This window comes from Chinchilla lanigera, unplaced genomic scaffold (genome assembly GCF_000276665.1).
Source record: "Chinchilla lanigera isolate Chin_1 unplaced genomic scaffold, ChiLan1.0 scaffold00012, whole genome shotgun sequence".
In the NCBI taxonomy this organism is placed as follows: Eukaryota; Metazoa; Chordata; class Mammalia; order Rodentia; family Chinchillidae; genus Chinchilla; species Chinchilla lanigera.
The window spans coordinates 30478240-30497973 of record NW_004955413.1 but is presented as its reverse complement, the minus strand read 5'-3'; the positions used below and the strand labels follow the sequence as shown (position 1 = coordinate 30497973).

Sequence of the window (19734 nt, the reverse complement as noted above, 5' to 3'; positions counted from 1 at the left end):
GAAAACACGTTTGGTAAATTGAGCGTCCAGCTTCCGGGCGAGGGCGGGGATGCTGGTGCTGGGGTGTCCCTTTCCGTGTCTTGCTCTCCGCTGCTCTTCCCACCCCTGAGGCCCCTGCCTGTCCCTTCCATCCGAGACCACACGAGTGTGCCTCGTGGGAGCCCTCTGGGACCTCTGCGCCTGCTGGTCTGTAGGAACCTAAGCGCTGCCCAGCTGGCTGATGGTCAGGCGCCCCCAGGAAGCAGATGGGGCACAAACAGGGTGATCCCAGGAGGGCGACAACAGAGGGCAGGGCTGGTGTGGGGCAAGGGGCCAGGCTGGCCGCAGTGGCCCTCAGTCCAGGAGACCAAGGAGATAGGATGGAGAGGAGATAGGGACAAGGACCTCTGCCAGGCTGCACCCAGCCTGCCACCCTCCCTCTCGCTTCCTGCTGGTCTCCCCATTGCCCAAAGCCAGTGGAGGCCAGGGAACCCCTCCCCGCCTCAGGCGGGGGGTGGGCAGGCGCAATTTACTTTTTGTTTCTGCTGAACTTGGCGTTTTCAACAAGAGGCTCTGTGGGTCTGATTCACCCCCAGCAAAACCACAGAGCGTGGCTCTCTGGGCTCTACTCCAGGAAGGTCTGAAGGCTGAGCCCCGCCCAGCCCCATCCAAGCCCCCCAGGAGGAGCGGGACCTCCGAGGTCACTTCTTCTCACAGACCTGCGTTTTCCCGAGGCCATGTGCAGGATGGATAAAGGTGTGCGCCAGCAGTGCCTGTGGGAAGCTTCGTGCGAAGTGTGTTGAGGTTGTTCCTTAATACCTGAAACTCAGGTTCTGCCGCCAGGGTTCTGTGGTTTGCACAGCTGTCCCGTTCCGCATTCGTGGGGTGGGAGAGGCTCGCTCCTGTGGAGACGGCTCTGATGTGGACACGTGGCCGCTCTTCCCGGAGGGACATGAGTGGAAGCCCAAGGCCCCCGCACTGTCACCTGACAGCTGTTCCTCAAGGAACACTCACGGCTGCCTGCAGGGGTCCCATCTGCGCCCCTCCCCTTGATGGGGAGCCTCACTGGCTGAGGCCACGAGCATGTCAGCGAGGGGCTCTGAGGACCCTGGAGACCGTGACAGCTTCCGCCCACTGCAGCCGGGACCTCAGGCTGTGTCTCGCAGAGCCAGGACGCCCCGCCGGCCAGTGGACTCGCACGGCCTGGGAGACTCGAACAGCTTGGGTGTCCGACGTGACACCACCCTGAGCAGCACGGCCCGTGGCAGACATGGAACACGGGTGGAGTGGCAAAGGCAATGCCAGGGGCGAGAGTCCGGGGCAGATCAGTGCGGAAGAGGGGAGACGCACACCAGGTGTCTCCCCTGGCACTGTTGACGCTCGGCGCATGGCTCTGTGGGGTCTGTCCTGCACGGTGTCCCAGGCCAGCAGCTCCTGGTGCCAATCAGAGTGAAACCAGAGCATCTCCAGTTGCCGCCAGATGTCCCCTGAGGGAGGACTGTCCCCACAGGACATGGGAGGAGGGGTAGGTCAGCTGGGGAGTTGGGGTGGCCTGGGGTGCCGGGTGGAGCCGCGTGGCTGGCTTTAGGGGTCCTGGCTCAGGGACAGCGCCCTGTGGCTGTGCTTCCGTGATAGCTGCTGCCTGAGGCCGCGGCGCCCTCCCGCGCGGCTGCGGAGGGGTCTGGGCAGCCCTGGCTGAAGCCTCCTCCAGGTCTCCGCCTCTGACTGAGCAGAGGTCCGTGCGCTGGAGATCCCGTGACCTCGAGGTGACCTCCGGATCCCTGTGGGGGAATTGCCCCGCCCTGGCTGGGGTTCACATCCGGTGCTGTTCACAGGTCTGCAACCTCCTGGGCCTGCGTGGTGGCCCGTGCAGCCCCAGACCCTGGGGAGGACAGCTGTGCCGCCTGCCCCGCCCCCCGTTCGTTCATCCAGCAAGCACTGACCTGCTGTCTGCCGCACGCGCACCAGAGGAAGGGCTGAACCCCTCGCCCTCGGGGAGCCCGAGTTTCGGGGGGCGCGTCGCAGGTGGTGCTGTCGCGCGGGCCCCACCTGTGGGGAGGTGGAAGCAGCCTGGGGCCAGTGTGGGCAGAGTGGGGGTGCGCACCCACAGGAGGAGCGCAGACTGTACTTGGCAGGAGCCTCGGCACCCCTGGCAGTGCTGGGCTGAACGGTGGTGGAAGCTCTGTCCTGGCCCTTTGGGGAGCCGTGTGGTGCAGGCTGCGTCCCTTTGGGAGAAAGACAAGGAGCGGCCGTGAACGAGTGCTCCCCTGCCCGGCACTGGGGAGCAGTCCTGGGCCTCTGTGCTGAGCTGCCTTCCCAGCCCTTTTTTATCTTTTATTTAGAGATGAGGTTTCTCTAGACCTTGGACTGCTCCTGCCTCAGCCTCCTAGCAGGCTGGGATTGCAGACGTGTGCCTCCGCGTCTGGCTGTCTTAGCGCTCCTTTATGTCCTCTGTGCTGTTTTGCACATACCCGTGTGACACAGCAGGACCCAGCGGTGTATGTGCCTGTGCGCCATATTTTTAAAATTTTCTACTTTGACAAATCATATTTCAAGAACATGCAAGATAATGGCAGTGACCTTTTATGAAGGTCTTTAAACTTTACAAAGTGCGGAAAGCCCTCGGGAGGTGTCTCGGCACTGCTCCCTGCCCAACAGAGGGGCACAGGCTGGGTGCCCCGCTTAAGGCCCACGTGTGGGTGGGTTTGAGAGCCCAGGGCCGTGTTAGCGTGTAAGCGCTGGTGACCCGCAAGGCACAGCAGGAGTCCAGAGTGAGCCAAACTTTCTCTCCGGTGGGGATTCCTGCTCGGCAGCCGGGGGTGTCCCGTGCCCTCTGGGTATCCGCTTCCTCAAGGGCTGCATTCCCCAGCTCCCGCGGGTCCCCGGACCTTATCCTACATCTCAGGCTTGGAATGCTACCACCTCTGGGAAGCCAGAGCAGCTAATAAAACCCCCCGAGGGGCCTGGGGGACCACTGAGCCCCGTGAGAGAGGTGCCGCTGTGCCCTCCAAGAGCTGCGGCCTTCATCCCCCTCGCCGGAGAACGAGTGGCCTGGTTTCCTTTGCTAAACACGACCTCGTGGGGTGGTTGAAAACCACCTGCCAGGGAAACTTGATGGCACCCAGAAGTGTGGCCCGCCCACCTGAGGCCGTTGTGGCCGGTGACCCCTTGTGGAAAGTCCCCAGGCCGAGGTCCCCCGTTAGGGACTTCCTGTTGGTGGAGGGGGCTGTTTGTTTCCTCCACCAGCGTCTGACCCCACTTCCCAGCCCAGTCTGAAGCACGGTGTGCGGCGGTCCCTCTGGCTCCTGCCTGGCTCCTCCTGGCCTGGCCGCGGCCACCCTCGGCACCAGGGTGCTGGCTCATGGGTGCCCACTTTGTGCTGGGCACGCATGTGCGTCAGCTCACGCCATCCTCCCTCCCTAGGGGAGACAATGAGAAACTGAGGCACGGGGCAAGTGACTGGCCGGGGCTAGGCCTGACCATCGCCCCGGGTCTCTCCCACTCCTGTACCCCACTCCCCGCTCCGATGTCTCATGTCAGGGGACAGGAGGTGGCAGGTCCTGGGGACTCTGGGGACAGAGGCTCTTGGGTCCTCACAGGAGTGGACAGGGCTTTGTGAGGCCGTGTAAGACTGTGCAGTCTGTGTACACGGCCCAGGTGTGCGTGTCTGACGGTGTGAGTGTGCGTGGGCAGGGGGAGGGCAAGTTTGGGCCCGTGGGCGTAGCGAGTGTCAGTGTGCGAGCGTGCGCGGCTAGCAAGCGTGTGCTTCCCGGGGAGGGTGGCCGAGAGGGCACATGTGAATTCACGAGCGTGCACTAACCGGGCACTTGACTTTTCCCCTCAGCGTCTCCCCCTGCCCCAGTGCGGCGCCTTGTAAGATGAGCCTCACTCTGTGCACGGGGGTCCTCAAGCTCCGTCCTGTCTTTCCAGGCACTTGGCCACCAGGCTTGTGGGTGAGTCAGGGCCCACCTAAGTGCCCTGCGCCCGGGCCACGCGGAGGGGGCGTCGTGCCTGCTGCCCCTCCCTGGCTGGAGTAGCAGACTGACAGACTGATGCGCACCTTGCCCCGGAGGGCAAGGGTCCCCGAGAAGCTGGGTCTGCGTGGCCCCCAGGAGGAACACTCCCCGTGTTGCCTCGGCTCCCCAGGCAGGTGCTGCTGATAACCTGAGGAGCTCTGGGTCGGAACCCTCATCTGTAGGGGAGAGAAGGACGCCCCAGAACGTCCTGTGGGACTCCTGGCCTGAGCCCCGGCTGCAGAGGCGCCCCTGGGCCCGGGCGGCGGTACTCTCTTCTGGTGTTTCAGCGCAGCGCTGTCCTCAGGAGGCTCCCAGGAGCTCCGTGCGTGCGGGGACAGGTCCTCAGGAGTCCGATTTCCCCCCTGCGGGCTTGTGTCCCCCTGCCGTTGTCCCTCTGCACCTCGCTGCAAGTGAGAGGTGACAGGGCGCAGCCTGGGTGCCGCCTGTGGCCCCCGGCACGCATTCCCCGGGTGCAGCCCCCTGTGCGCGCTGTGTCGGCAGCGTCACTTAATCATTGCTGACACCGGGCAGGAATCCATTCACGTCCCGGCTCGCCTCTGGGGTCCGGTTTCTCGTGCTCCTCCGTGCGCTGCCCCCCGAGCTGTAATTGGACCCTGAGGCCCCAACGCAGGATCCTTGGCAGCAGCAGGTTAAAAGGCTGCAGAAACATGAGCGCTCCCGAGGACCCAGGGCTTTTGTGCACACACAAAACCGCTCCTCGGCTGCTGGACAGCCCGGCAAAGCCGCCGGGAGGAGGGACACGGGGAGGAGGTTGCTGCCAAGCGAGGGTGCTGCCCGGCACTCCTGGTCTAGGCAGATCCGCATGCCTTTAGGGACCCTTCTTCGGCTGCACAGCACCCCCAAGATTTCCCAGGCAGAGGAGTGGATGTTGGGAGGCCTTTTTATGGCTGAGTAGTATTCCACCATGGGGATAAGCCGGTTTCCCCACCTGCCCAGCCGTGAGCCTTGGGCTGCCTGCCCCTGTGGGCGCTGTGAGCCTGTGTGAAGCGGCTTTGGGGGCCCTGGGCTCGTTCTGTGCCCTGGGCCTGGGCAGGTTCTCTGTCCTCCGAGACCCCTGCTGCTCGTCCCGCTCTGCCCTGAGGGCTTGGCATCAGTGGCTGGCGGAAGCAGCCGTGTGTGGTGATCGCTGCGGCTCTGCACGCGCGGCCTTGCGAAGCCCTCCCGTCCCCAGAGATGTGCGTTCCGAGCCACAGGGAGGTGTCTGGCTCCGCTCAGGGGGGCTCTGTTCTCCCCGGTCGGCGGCTGGAGTCTCTGGGCCCGGTGAGCACTGGCACACTTGCCTGGCAGCCTGCATGTCGGGGAGAAAGTGGGCGTTTTGCACAGAACGGGGATGTGTGTCCCACGGGAAGCGCTTACGAGGCACCGATCTCGTAAGGGTTCAAGCAGTGACCACGACCCAGGTGCCTGGTGTGTGAAAGCCTCCCTCACCTCTCCCTAAGGAGAGGGACCCAGCTGTCCTGTGGTGACGTCACCCCCAAAGTCCCTGTGACACAGACAGGATGAGTCTTCTAATAGTAAATCCTTATCCTGTACATGGAGGAGCCAAGGAGCATCAGTGGGTCTCATTCAAGTCAGAGGCTGCTTGTGGAAAGAGGAAAGCTCGGCCAGGGTGGCCATGTACAGCCATGCAGGCTGCGCACTGCACCGCTTCCAGGGATGCTGCCTGGGTGGAAGAGCCCCTGGAGTCACACTGCCCAGATGCCTGGTTGAGCTCCTGTTACAGCAGCTCAAGTGCCACTTTCCCTCCCACCCAGGGCCCTCAATCAAGCGGGTGCCTTGTTCCCTTAGAAAAAAAACTAAGGTTTCTCTTTGGGTGAACTATATAGTCATTCCCGATGAAAAGGCAGTGAGGATGCTCTAATCGGTTCTTAGTTCTTACAACCGTTTCTGGCAATGTCGTAAAGAAGCCTGAGACTGTGCTGCATTATACACTCAAACTGACCCCAGAACCGGCCAGATGTGAGGGCTGGGGCTCCGGGACCTCACGTGACCTGTCCCAGGCTGTGTGGTGGAGGCTGGATGGCAGGTCGTCTGGGAGATGCATGTGGGGTCCTGGGAGGGTCGCCTGGCCTGGGGTTGGGGAGCCACTGCCCGGAGAAGCAGAGCGTGCAGACCCCGAGGACACTCGGGGGGCCACAGGGGCCTCGGGCTCTTGGAGAGGTGGGCTCGGACCACCGGAGGGGACAGCCAGGTGTGAGGGCACTTAGGCCGGGCCGGGCAGCGGCGTCCGACATTCGTACCCAGATTGCCCTGGGCAGGGCTGGTGAGGAGCCCAGGCTGGGAGACGTCCCCAGAGAGCAGTGGGGTGTTCGGAAGGGATCGGGGCTATGCCTGTGTCCCGGCTGCTGCACAGAGCTCAGCTGGGCTCTGAGGAGGAAGTGTCCCCTCACACACAGGCCGGCGGCTGGGGCTGGCCTTGGCCTTGGCCTGGGCTGTCCAGTCGCTGTCTGTCACGACAGCCTCCGTGTCACTGGCTCCTCCTCCTTGCTGTCCCCCGGGCCCCATGGAGGCCTCATTAGCCCATGGCCGCACCATGTCCCCATCCAGGCCCCCCATCCCGGGGTCCCCACAGGTTGGGGCCGGCGGGCACCGGGCAGGCGGCTGACCCTCTGTGCCCTCTCTTCCCACAGCCCAACATCGGCCGCCTGGGGCTGCCCCACGGGCCGTCCGGGGAGAAGGTGGCAGTGGTGACCGTGGATGACTGTGACACCGCCGTGGCCGTGCACTTCGGCAGCTACGTCGGGAACTACAGCTGCGCTGCCCAGGGCACCCAGAGCGGCTCCAAGAAGTGAGCGTCCCGGGACCCAGGGGCCCTGCCCGCTGTAGCGGCCGCGCCAGATGCCCGTTGCCTTGGGCCATGCTTTCCATCCCCAGGGCCGGGCCACCTGCTCTCTGAGATGCTAGAACCTTCTAGGATAGGTCCCCTGAGAGTCTGTCAGGGGCGGGCCAGGGCAGCCCGCAGGCTGTGACGGCGGCCTGGAGATCAACCCAGCCCCGCCTCCAAGGGCTCGTCCATTGAGCGTGGCTCCGTGAGCAGGAGTGACCCTGTCTGCGCTGGTCCCCCCGGGCTTGGCCTGACTCAGGGATGAGGAATCCCAGTGTGGACACGCACAGCCATTGTCATGTTGCTCCTTTTGTGACACCAGCCTGAGAAGGTGTGTGTGGCCACTGCACGCAGTGCATGCCGGGGACACCAGGTGGCTTTCGTGTGGGCCACACGGGGTCCCCAGTGTGCTGCTGTGGGCCTGGGATGGCCGCCACCTTCTGCTCGGCCCTCCTGGCACCGCCATCCCCCGGGCCTCCATGATGGGCCAGGCGGAGGTCTGGCGGTGACACCTTGCGGCCCCCCTTCCATCTGGGGAGGGGGTGGATGCGCAGGCTGGGTGGCGCTGGGGTCACGACAGACCCTGAAGCCGCCCTCTGTCAGGATGTGGGGTGAGGCTGGAAACGGAGGCACAGGGAGGCTGTGGGGGGCCGGATGTGGCCCCAGCAGGGGCGTCCGGGCGCCCTTGGTCATGGCGTGTGGCGACCGCCCGCTCCGTGAGGGCAGTGTCCGTCGCTGGCGGCAAAGGCTGCCCCCTCCACCTGGACGTCACAGAGCCCGGCTTTGCCTCCCCAGGTCCCTGGACCTGACGGGGCCCCTGCTCCTAGGCGGCGTCCCCAACCTGCCGGAGGACTTCCCCGTGCGCAACCGGCAGTTTGTGGGCTGCATGCGCAACCTGTCCATAGACGGCCAGAGCGTGGATATGGCCGGGTTCATCGCCAACAACGGCACCAGGGCAGGTGCGTGCGGCGGCCCGGGCAGTGCCCGCCAGACCCCAAGGGGCACACCGGAGTCCTCTTCCACGTTGCTGGGGGCTCTCCCCTGCTGGGGCGGGGACTCTGGAATGTGCCGCCCTTGGTGTGAGGCCAAGGCTGACCACAGGGCACCCCGATCCTGGGACTTGCGTGTACCCCTGATGCCCAAGTCCACTGCCCCCATCCCCCGGGCACCCGGAGCCTGGTGTGAGTGAGCTGGGCGGCCCAAAGTCCTGTCCTCAGCCGCAAGTGGGGCGCACTGAGGCTGTCCCCCTCTGCCTCACCAGGCTGCGCCGCCCAGAGGAACTTCTGTGAGGCTGCCGTGTGCCAGCACGGGGGCACCTGTGTGAACCGCTGGAGCACCTACCTGTGCCGCTGCCCGCTGCGCTTCGGCGGGAAGAACTGCGAGCAAGGTGAGGCTGGCGCCCCCAGCCGTGGCCCGGGCTGCACGGGAGCGAGCGGCCGAGTTGGGGGCGGGGGTGGGGGCGGGTCGGCGGCTCCATGGTCCCACCTCCAGGATGCCCCTAGCTGGCCACTTTTGGATGCACTGTAAGGGGTGCTGGGCCTCCCTCCCTGCCCCACGCCTGCATCCTGTGCCATCATAGCCGGGATTTTAGCAATGAATCCAGTTTGAAGCTGTACAATACTAAGTAGGCATCTTTTTATTTCCTTTTGGTGGTACTGGGGCTTGAATCCGAGGCTTTTGCACTGAGCCACATCCCTAGCCCTTTTTATCAAATAAGTGTTTTTTTGTTTGTTTGTTTGTTTGTTTGTTTGAGACCAGGTTTTACTAAGTCACAAAGTTGTCCAAGCTGGGCTTGAAGTTGTGATCCTCCTGCCTCAGCCTCCCAGAGTGCTGAGATTATAGGCTTATGTGCCTGGCTGGTCTCTTCATTTTTAAAATCACCAACACTCATTGCTTAAAAGCAGGGCAGTTAGGCCAGGTCCGGGTGGACGTGCCCAAGGCCCCATGTTGAAGATTCCCAGAGCCCACGGGCACGGCTCTGAGAAGCAGCCACTGAAACCACCCACCCCCCAGAGCATGAGGTGGCACCTGCTCCTGTCCTGTGGCCCAAGCCCAGGCAGAGCTGGCTAGCGGCTATGCACCCCAATTCGCCTCAGCCTGGGTACCCATGGGGCCGTGTCTGTTTTGGGGGACCGATGGGACCCAAGACCGCCCCAGATTCCCAGGGGAGAGTAGCTGGGTGCCACCGTGGTGTGCTCTTGGGGTGCCCGGTTCCGTCCAGTAGGGTGGGCAGGAGGCGGCGGCAGCACGAGGCCGGTTTCCTGGGCCGCGCTGCACCGCCGGCACAGCTGACTGCGGGTGTGCGGTGTGACATTGTGCCATCAGCCTTTTCTGTGACAACAGGAGCGTCTTCCCCTGCGGCCCTGCAGGGGGTCAGGCCGCCCTGGCCTCGAGCTCAGGTTGCCGGCAGCAGTGACTGGGTGTGGCCGGTCCAGCCACCGGGTGTCCCGACTCAGCTGCCCGACTTAGGCTCCCAAGGGCAGGAAACACATGCGCGGTGCTCTCGAGGCGGAGCCATGCTGGCCGGGGAGCCCTGAGCTGCAGTGACTTTAAGGGCTCCGGTGGCGGCAGGCCCACTTGACGGCAGGCCAGGCCACGCCACGGGTGAGGGCAGCAGGAGCCGGCACAGCGGGTTTCCAAGGTGGGGCTGTGTCCCCCGCCCTCTCCCAGTGCCCCAGTCACCGGGGACCTCAGCCAGCGGCATTAGCGTCTCCCCGCTCCAGGAGCAGAGGAACAGCAGCGCCCTCCGCAGGTCACGCTGCAGGCGGCATCTGTGCCCATGGTGGGTGTGCCACCCTGACTGCAGCTGCACGCTGTCCACACCAAGGGGCTGTGGCTCATGGCATCCTGCCCCACCCATAGCCCCAGCCTCGGCCCCGCAGGGACGGGGGACAGGAAGGCTAGGCTCACGGTGCCACCCCCCCCAAGCCTCTGCCTCTTGGTCAGCCAGATGCTCCTTGGCACACCTGGGAGGGGATGGAGGCCTCAGGCCTGGCCTCTGCCCGACAGGGACGCTCTTGAGGTTGGTGTCCGCAGAGCTTTTGCTGGATTCGGGAGAGCAGGCTTGGTGGGTGTGCAGTGTGACATTGTGCCGTCTGCCTCAGCTACAGTCTGAGGCCGGCCTTTGTGTAAGAGTGGCCTAGGATCACTCCAGCCCTGTCCTGTCCCTGGCAGCTGGGAAGGGTATCAGAGGCCCACCTGATTTGGGGAAGAGTCCTGAGGTCCCTGTCTGTGCCCACAGTCATGCCCCACCCCCAGCGCTTCAGCGGTGAGAGCATCGTGTCCTGGAGTGACCTGGACATCACCATCTCCGTGCCCTGGTACCTGGGGCTCATGTTCCGGACCCGGAAGGAAGAGGGAGTGCTCATGGAGGCCACCGCTGGGGTGTCGTCCAGGCTGCATCTCCAGGTGAGCAAGGCCGCGTGCCGCCCGGGCGCCTGCGGGGCGGGCAGTGTGTGGGAGAGGGACAGGCACGGGGTCTCCCAGGACACCGCAAGGGGCATCTGCCGCTCACCCGCCTCCTGCTCTGCCCTCCTCTGGCGTCTCCAGTGGGAACGAAGACGGAAACGTGAGCAGCTTTCTCGGGCTGCAGCACAATGAGGCCATTCAGGGCCCAGGAGCGCAGGCTCGTGTGCAGCTCGGTTCCCACAGGATTCCCACCGGGAATTCCTCTCCCGCCCTCCCTTTCCTGACAGCCCAGAGAGGTGATCCTGGTGCAGCCCCGGCCAGGGGAGGCTGAGAGCGGGCACAGGCCTTGGACCCTGCGTGGCCCTGGCCTGTGCACCTTGGTCCGGAGGCTCTGAGAATGCTATGTGTTCGGTTCTGCTGTGTGGCCTTCTCCACCTCGGAGGCCATTTTCGGGGACCCCATTTTCCAGTCTTTTGTGTCATGAAGTTTCCACTTAGGTCTGCGGGCTCCAGAGGGATTCATGAGAAACAGAGTTGTTTTCCTTGGTGGAAAAGGCCCGGCCTTGTCTTTCCTTGCCTCTGCCCTTGCCTCGCCCTGGGGGTGGCCATGGGGTGCCCACCTTGTCCTGCCCTGGGGTGGGAAGGTTTCACACGTGTAACTCTCAGAGACCCCCAGGACCCCCGAGAGGAGCCAGCCCGGGCCCATGGCCAGAGGCCCTCACATCTCCAGGTGGTTTCCATCCGCAGCGACCTCGGGGACAGACGTCCTGTGTGAGCGCTGCAGCCGGGCCCCTCTCTTATCCGTGCTCCCCTACACAGCTCGCTTTGAGGCGTGCGCTGGCCCACTTCTCAGCCCGACTCAGGGCGGCCCTTAGGAGCAGAGCCGAGCCTGGGCCGGATACGCCGCCCCCGAGAGAAGAGACCCATCACTGGGTTCCTTCTTTGTCTCCTCCTTCCTCCTAGGCCTTTGTCAAGTGTGTATACCTGCGTCTGTGTGTGTTTCCGTGCGTATGCACGTGTGCACGTCTGTGTGTGTCTCTGTGTACATGCCTGTGAATAGCACACGTCTGTGGGCACCGTTTGCACGTGTGTGTACATCTGTTGCATGCGTCCATGTGCGCGTGTGTGCGTGTAGTGAGACCCGGGCACACGAGGTCGGGTGCACCCCGGCTTCTTCCCACAGGTCGTTCACAACTGCAGCAGCGAGAGCCCGAGCTCCTCCCTCCTGGGCTGGACCGCTGCCCGTGGGCCAGCCTGCCCCCTCGCCTCAGCACTCAGGGTGCCGGCTCCGTGTCGGGGGCCCCTCCTGGGCGGGCTCTGGGTGCCACGGTCCCTGTGTGTGGCTCGTTTCTTCTGTGTCCTGGGTGGGCTGAGGTGGTCAGAGGTAAGACCCATCTTAGAAGCTGTTCATCCCAAGCTCCCGTCCCACACAGGGGCGCCACACCTGGGGACTGCGGTGCACGCACGTTAGTGTGACAGGGCCAGGTGCGAGGAGGAGGCAGACGGCTGGGGCCCCCTCCCCTCAGCTCTGTGTCCCGGTTCAGGAGACGGGCGTAGGGCGGGCAGGCGGGCCCCGGACCCGACGGGCCCCTCTGCTCTCCCCCGGCCCTCGCCCGGGCACCGGGCCCCGGACCCGACGGGCCCCTCTGCTCTCCCCCGGCCCTCGCCCGGGCACAGCTCTGCACGGTTTCCACCATGGGCAGCCCCACCCAGCCCGTCTGGACATGCAGGGTGTGCATCGGGGGACTGCAGCCCTGCTCCGTGTCCCTCGTGGCCTGTGATGTCACAGGTCCCTCTGGCCCCAGGCGTGGAAGCCCTTCTGCTAGGGGTGGGGTTTTCTGTGTTGGAACAGATTAAATCGGCCATTTACCACTCGGGAGGAACCGGAGCCCGCCGGTTGTCATGTGGTGGCGCCACCGTAGGAGAAGTGTGAGGCCGGCCTAGCTGACTAAGCAGTGACATGGGCGTAACTTGTCCAGACTGCCAGCCCTCCCTGGCAAGGCCAGGTGTCAGAGTGGCAGAGGGATCTACCGACCCCGGTGGGCACCGAGAAGGTGGCCCTGGATGGTTCCCATAGGTAGTCTTCCAGGCATGCCAGGAATGTTGTGGATGATGTCCACCAGCCCCGTGAGTGCCACTGGATTGCAGGCTGTGTGCACCCGAAGCCCCTCTCACACCCCAACAGCAGGCTGGGCGAGGCTACGTCGTCTCCCGGCCCAGGCACTTCGGGTAATTGCGCTTGGGCGCCCACAGCCACCTGCATTATGCAGCGGGATAAACTGCTATTGTTGGCCGCGTCTCCTAAATCCAGGGACAGACCTCAGGTGGGAACAGCTGCCGCCCGGAGTCCCGGGGCTTACGCTATACATAGCACTTTTGTGTAGACATAACGTTTTTATTGTTGAGCTAATGGCTTCTGAGTTTTATTGGCAAGAACAGTGGGAGAGGATGGCAAGGCGGACTTCTGTAGAACAAAAGGAAACGAACTGCAAACAGGTGAAAAACTATCCTCTGACACTGGCTGTCAATGGAGACCAAAAGCTCAGAATACGTTCGTGATACTACCTTTCTGTTTGGTGGGAGATACTTCGCAGTTTCCATCACGAATCCCGCAGACCTATGGTATAGTTCCGAGTTAGCAAGCGTGAGGTATTTTCTAGTAAGTCATTTTGGCGTTCTTTCCAGCATAATTGCAAGTCAGAGAACTCCCGCTGTATGATTTCAGACCTTTGAGATATGTTGAGACTTGCTTTACAGCTCAGACCTCGTCGGCGTGTGCGAATGTTCCGCGTGTACGGGATAGGAATTTGGGCAGCAGATGTTAGGGGTAGAGTTGTGTGTATGTCCAGGAGGTGAGTGAAGCTCTTTAACTGTGGTGTTCAAGTATTTTCTGTATTTTTTTTTTTTTGCTTTTTTTCGCAGTTACTAAAAGAAGTGAGTTTAAATCTGTAATTTTTGTCAGGGCATAGTGGTACACACTTGTACTCCCAGAATCAGAGGAGGTTGAGGCAGGAGGATCACAAGTTTGAGCCCGCCTGGGGAATTTAGCAACTTAGTGAGACCCAGTCTCACAAGAAAAAGAAAAAAGAAAGGCAAAAACCTTCAGCTTCAATTATAGACTTATCTCTTCTTTTGGAAATCTATATTTGCTTTATAGATTTTGAGACTGTATTATTATTATTATTATTATTGTTATTATTATTGTTATTATTATTATTGAGACAGGGTCTCACTATGCAGTTCAGGCTGGCCTTGAGCTCACTTTGTAGCCCAGGCTGTCCTCAAACTCACACTGATCCTCCTGCCTCAGCGTCCCCAGTGCTGGGATTACAGGTGTGCACCACGACACCTACTGAGGCTATATTATTCAGTGCATTCAAATTTGTAATTGTTTCATCCTCCTGGGCAGCTGGCCCTGTTACCCTGATGGAAGTTCTCTACCTGTAGTAATGATGCTGGCCTTCATTCTGCTCTGTCTCATTTTAACACAACTACGCCAGCTTTCCTTCGGTTGGTGCTTACATAATGTATGTTTTTTATCCTTTTACATTCAGCATTTCTACATTCTCATATTTCTTTCAAGCAGTGTGTTAATAGTTTTTTATAAAGTCTTGTCTGCCTTAACATGGAAGTTATCTTTAGATACAAGTATCTTGGGTTAGTTAAACAATTGCTTCCATTTCTCTTATGTGTAAACATAATAGCTTGATCCTTATCATAAAATGGAACACTTACACCCAGAGTAACAGTGTAACAGTCACCCAAATCTGCTTCTTGCAAAGTTCTGTGGTTCCCACGGCTCTTCTCCAGTCTGGGTTCAGTTCCACTGTCCAGACCCCCCGGGTCTGTCTCCCTTGTTTCTCTTGCTTTTCGAGCACACTATCGTGTCTCCTCACACACGTGGTTATTTTTATTGAGTGCTGGACATTGTACTGAAAAACCTAGAGAGGTGGAAACCAGAAGGGGGTATCTTTATCCTCCACATTTGCTGTGGCAGCGGCTAGGGGCCCTTGCCACCCCCAAATACGCCATGCAGTCACAGAAGGAGGCGCATCGGAGCTGGGCACCCGCTCTGCAGAGTGCTGGTCTGTTTCTCCCAGAGCCCTCAGTGCCAGCGTCAGCTCGGTGCTGGAGAAGCATGTCCAGCGCCCGAGGCTGGCCCTGGGGAGCTGTGCTCGGCGGTTCAGCCCCATCGTGCGCTCCAGAACCAGCTGGCAGTGGGGGGCGGCACTCAGCACCCTCACTTCTGGGGTTCTGCTTCCTCCGGGGCTGTGGCCCTGTGACACTGTACCTGGCGTCCCCCCAGTGCTGCAAGCAGCACGGTGCGTCTCATTCCCCTCACTCTTCTCCGGAGGAGGCCGGTCCAGGCCCCCGGCCCTCTGCTAGAGCAAATGAGACCTGGGTGTCACCCAGGACAGCCTGGCACCAGCTGCAGAGCTGACTTCTGTTTCTTCAGGTGTGTGAAACATGGTGGATTGGGTCTCAACAGACTGAGACACGGTCTGGTTTTAAGCCTGCCTTTTACCCAGCGCCACAGCGGAAGTCTGTTCGTGGGGCTTCGTCGTCTGAGCACCTGCGGGGGTTTTCTGTTTCGTGCTCATTGCACCAATCAGTGAGCGTCTCCTCGCCCTGCAGATCCTGGACAGCTACGTGCAGTTCGAGGTGTCTCACGGCCCCTCGGAGGTGGCGTCCATGCAGCTGTCCAGGTCCCGCGTGACTGACGGCGAGTGGCACCACCTGTTGATAGAGCTGAGGAGCGCCAAAGAAGGCAAGGACATCAAGTACCTGGCGGTCATGACCCTGGACTACGGGATGGACCAGGTAAGCGGGCACTGGCGCCTTCCCTAGAGCGAGCCCCTTTGTCAGGCTCACGGTCCCAGGGTGACCCCTCCAGTGCCGGGACCTGCAGAGCCCTGTGGGTCGGGGGGTGCTGTTTTGCCCCCCGAGTTTGGGTCTCGTGATTTCCAGGATGCTGTCACTGGTGTCTGTGTCCCGTCCACATCGGGGGCTCGGTTCCTGCCGTTGGAACTGGATGTCACCAGCTGGGTTCCCCGTCCTGGGGCTGTAGGTGCCTGCAGCTGGGGCTGCTCAGAGCACAGCTGGCTTGGGCAACAGCTGGGTGCAGTTGCTGGGCTGCAGAGAGAAACAGCGCTGCACCTTAGTGGTGGGCACCGAGTACAGCAGGGGGCGCGGTGAGCCCAGGCCTGGGGGCTGTGGGGCGCTGGGGCGCACCCGGCCCTGTGGGCGGTGGCTGTAATGCACCCCAAATACCTGCCGAGCCAGACAAGGTTTGCAGTCCGCAGCCCCATGAGGTGCGACAGTTCACCAGCCGCACACACTTAGGGGGCGCCTGAGACCCCCAGGAGAATGCATGGTCCTCACCCGGAGCGTAGGGCGCCCTCCGAGCTGCCCCTCTTTGCAGAACACGGTGCAGATCGGGAACCAGCTTCCGGGGTTGAAAATGCGGAGCGTGGTCATCGGGGGCTTGTCTGAGGACACGGTGTCGGTGCGCCGTGGGTTCCGGGGCTGCATGCAGGTACGGCCGCTGCCACCACTCTTGGCTCCGAGAACCCGTGGTCGGTGCCTGCCTCTTGGCGCGCAGCCTCACGCCCCACCTCGTCCCCCTAAACAAGCCCTGCGCCTCCCCCGTGGGGTCCCAGCTGTTGCCGAGGGAGCTATTCACCGAGTGCCTTCGCCCACATGCCCCCCCCCCCCGCCTCCTGCAGCAGGGAACCCACCCCCAGGGGCCTGGCCTGAGCCCAACCTCAGGCTCTGAGCCCAGCGCCCACGTCACCAGTCCCCCAGGGAAGCTGGGGCAGAGGAGCCGCCCCCCAGTGCCAGCTTGCCTCACAGGGGCCGGGGCGGAGCTGGGGTCCCCTTAGCTCCCATTTGCCTCTGGGGTTCTTCCAGCCCCAGGCACCCAGGGCTGAGTCCGCCTCCCGCTTGTAAACGCAGGGAGTGAGGATGGGGGAGACGTCCACCAACATCGCCACGCTGAGCATGAAGGGCGCCCTCAAGCTCAGGGTGAAGGATGGCTGCGACTCGGAGGACCCCTGCGCCTCTAGCCCCTGCCCGCAGCACAGCCGCTGCCGTGACACCTGGGACGGCTACTCCTGTGACTGTGACAGAGGTGCGGCGCCGTCCGTCCCAGGGGCCCTGCGCGAGGCTCCTCCCCCACACAGCCCGGCCTCTCTGCTTGGGGTGGGGTGACGCTGCAGCTGCACTCTCACGGCACGGCTGTCACTGATGCAAAACTTGGCAGAAGTAGTTTTTAAAATCACACTTGGGGAACCCTCTGAATCTTGGGCATGGAAGTCATCCTCAGCAAGTGCCTGCCTCTTGCATGTGTGGGTGGCCGGAGTCGATGTCCCCACAGCTCCCACCCTCCCGGGCAGCCAAGCCGGAGCCGGGAAGTGGGCTCGGGAGGCCCCCACTTGCTGGAGGTACTGGGCGCTTTGGTGAGACTGGTCCCGTCCCCGCAGGGTTCTTCGGACGCAAGTGCGTGGACGCCTGCCAGGTGAATCCGTGCAAGCACCTGGCCACCTGTGAGCATGCTCCCAGCTCCCCACGCGGCTACGTGTGCAAGTGCGAGGCCGGGCACTACGGCCAGTACTGTGAGAACAGGTGGGCGACGTGGGGCCTCCCCTCCCCACGTGGGACACAGAGTTCTGAGGGTCCTAGTGGGCTGGAGCTGGTGGGGTAAACTGAGGCCAGGGAGGGAGGCCATGTCTCCACGGTCCGGGCCTCCCCGGTACCTCCCATCCCAAGAAGCCCTGTGACCCAAACCCTCTGCTACCATCTTGCGTCCCCAACAGAATCGACCTTCCCTGCCCCAAGGGCTGGTGGGGGAACCCCGTGTGCGGTCCCTGTCACTGCGCTGTCAGCCAGGGCTTCGATCCCGACTGCAACAAGACCAACGGCCAGTGCCAGTGCAAGGTGAGACCAGCGTGCAGGGACGCGACTGCCAGGCCACGCATGCACGTGCACACCCCTACACACCCATGGACACCACACCTTCATGTGCACAGGCTGCCCGGACTCACACGGACACACATGCACGCCTCCACGAATGCCCGCCTGTACACACTCACACACACTCATGCACAGACGTGTGCTCTGATGCCCACTGCTCTTCATGTGCGGACAGCTTGAGGCACTGCCCTTACCCCACCAGGGAAGCCAGAGGCCTGTGGGTTCCTCGGCCCGGCACGGCCAGGCTGCCTCACCTTCTCTGTGAAGGTCGGCTCCTCTCAGCCCCGCCTGTCCTGGGTGGTCACTGACATTATTGTCTTGCCCCAAACTGGTGCTTAGTGATGACAGAAGTTTTAAAAAGTACAAGAAGCTGGGCTTGGTGGTGCATGCCCGTAATTCCAGCATGTTGGGAGGCTGAGGCAGGAGGATCACAGCTCAGTCTGGACAGCTTAGCAAGACCCTGTCTCAAAGTAAAAAATAAAAGAGCCAGGCGTGGTGGCGCACACTTGGAATCCCAGCACTTGGGGGAGCTGAGGCAGGAGGATTGCCATGAGTTCGAGGCCAGCCTGGGCTACGCAGTGAGTCTTTCAAGACCAGTCTAAACTACATAGTGAGACCTGTCTCAAAAAAACCAAAAAAATTAAGAAAGGAAGGAAGGGAGGGAAAGAAAAATGGACAGACTGGGGGGATAACTCAGTGTGAAGGCCCCGGGTTTAATTTTCAATACTGCCAAAAAGTAGGGTAGGGCTGAGGATGTGGTTTGGAGGTAGTGTGTGTACCTAGCTGTGCAAGGCCCTGGGCTTCGTTCCCAGCCCCACACGTCTGCACGCGTGCACGCAGGCATGCACACACACACACGCATGCACATCCTCCAAAGCTGTTGTCCCACCCGCCTCGGTGCCCCGACCTAGGGCACCCTGCTGCCCGGCTTCTGCTCTCGTTTCTCGGTCCACCGCCCAGCCTGGGGACCTGTCTCATACACTCATCACCGTCCTCCCGTGACTGTCCCTGAGCTCCCTGTAACCTGGAGCCACGCCCCAGGGCAGAGGGCGGCAGGCAGGTTCAGGGAGGGGTGCGCTGTCCGGGCAGCGCTCGCCGACCCCAAGCGGGAGGGTCGCTCTGGGCTCCTGCGATGCGCCCGCCACGGCGCTCTCTCCCTGGGCGTCCTCGGCGTCCCTGCAGTGAGTCAGGCCCCACTTTCTGGACACGGCCCGGGGTGTCAGGGCACGTCGGTGGCCGGGGCGAGGGTGTGAGGCAGGCCTAGTGGCTGGAGAGGTTGTGATTGTGATTCTTTTCTCACCAAGAACATAGAGATACAGACAGTGCAGGGCGGAGCTGTGAGGTCACTGCCACCCGCTGCGCCCCTGGGGCCGACTGCCTGGGCACAGGCCCCTGCTTGCCGGAACCTCGCACATCAATGGCCCCCGCTCCCTGCCTGCCGCCGGGTCCTGGGGGCTGGCCCACGAGTCTGCCTGTCACAGCCCATCCCAACTCAAGGGGCCACTTGGGCCAGTGCTGGGCCAGGCCCAGGACTCTAAGCCTGAGGCCGGTGCTCTGGACCACCCAGCTGCCCCATGATGCTGATTTCTCATAATTCCTTTTAAGAAAAGACTCCAGGGCTGACCTTCCCCTCCGTCTGCTCTGGGATGGGTCTCTGAGCCCTCTTAGGATGACCTGCAGCTGTCTCGGGTAGCTTTGCTAAGAAACGAGGTCCTTCCGGGCTGCTCCTCTTGGTCCTGCTCTACAGGGGCCGGGAAGTGGCCCAGGAGGCAGGGGACATGGGAGGGGCGGTGAGGAGCGGCACGGAGATCAGGCTGGCGGCTCTCTGCCGGGCACCCTGGGGGGCCCTGGGTGTCCTTAGCACGCGTCTCCCAGGCCAGGGCATCTGAGGTCACCACGCTGCCTCTGGCCCTGTAGGAGAACTACTACAAGCCCCCTGCCCAGGACGCCTGCCTGCCCTGCGACTGCTTCCCCCACGGTGCCCACAGCCGCGCGTGTGACACGGACACCGGGCAGTGCGCGTGCAAGCCCGGCGTTATCGGCCGCCAGTGCAACCGCTGTGACAACCCTTTTGCTGAGGTCACCTCGCTTGGCTGTGAAGGTCTGTGGTCTGGGAGGGCTCCTGCGGGAGAAGGGCCCGACCTCACTCGGAGCTGCTGGGCTGAGCGCGTTCCGTCCTCTGCACCCAGTGATCTACAACGGATGTCCTCGAGCGTTTGAGGCTGGCATCTGGTGGCCGCAGACCAAGTTCGGGCAGCCGGCAGCGGTGCCGTGCCCCAAGGGATCCGTGGGTAAGTCCCATGGCCGTGGCACCACAGGCCGGGCACCCGGGCCTCACAGGCCCGTCAGGAAGCTGGCGGGCGCTCTCCTTGCGTCCTGTGTCCTTAGTGGGAACGATAAGCTCGCGGGAGGGGACAGTGAGGCTGCGCGTGGTGGGGTGCACCCTGCTGTCACCCCAGCTGGGTGCGCGGAGGGCGAGTCGGCTCCCTGCCCGGGGACCCGGACGGGTCCCCTC

At 62.5% G+C, this 19734-nt stretch overlaps 1 protein-coding gene across 2 annotated transcripts in view; it reads left to right on the top strand.

Moving 5' to 3' along the window:
• The window catches only part of Celsr1 (cadherin, EGF LAG seven-pass G-type receptor 1), a gene marked incomplete at its 5' end in the record, with an annotated part of 105931 nt that overhangs the window by 63151 nt on the left and 23046 nt on the right, over nucleotides 1-19734 (top strand). For both annotated transcript variants that reach the window (XM_013511387.1, XM_013511386.1), the window contains 11 exon segments: nucleotides 6647-6804; nucleotides 7636-7799; nucleotides 8102-8227; nucleotides 10082-10248; nucleotides 14883-15068; nucleotides 15670-15783; nucleotides 16203-16377; nucleotides 16730-16871; nucleotides 17063-17183; nucleotides 19137-19320; nucleotides 19409-19510. In XM_013511387.1, coding sequence (XP_013366841.1) covers nucleotides 6647-6804; nucleotides 7636-7799; nucleotides 8102-8227; nucleotides 10082-10248; nucleotides 14883-15068; nucleotides 15670-15783; nucleotides 16203-16377; nucleotides 16730-16871; nucleotides 17063-17183; nucleotides 19137-19320; nucleotides 19409-19510 — 1639 coding nt within the window.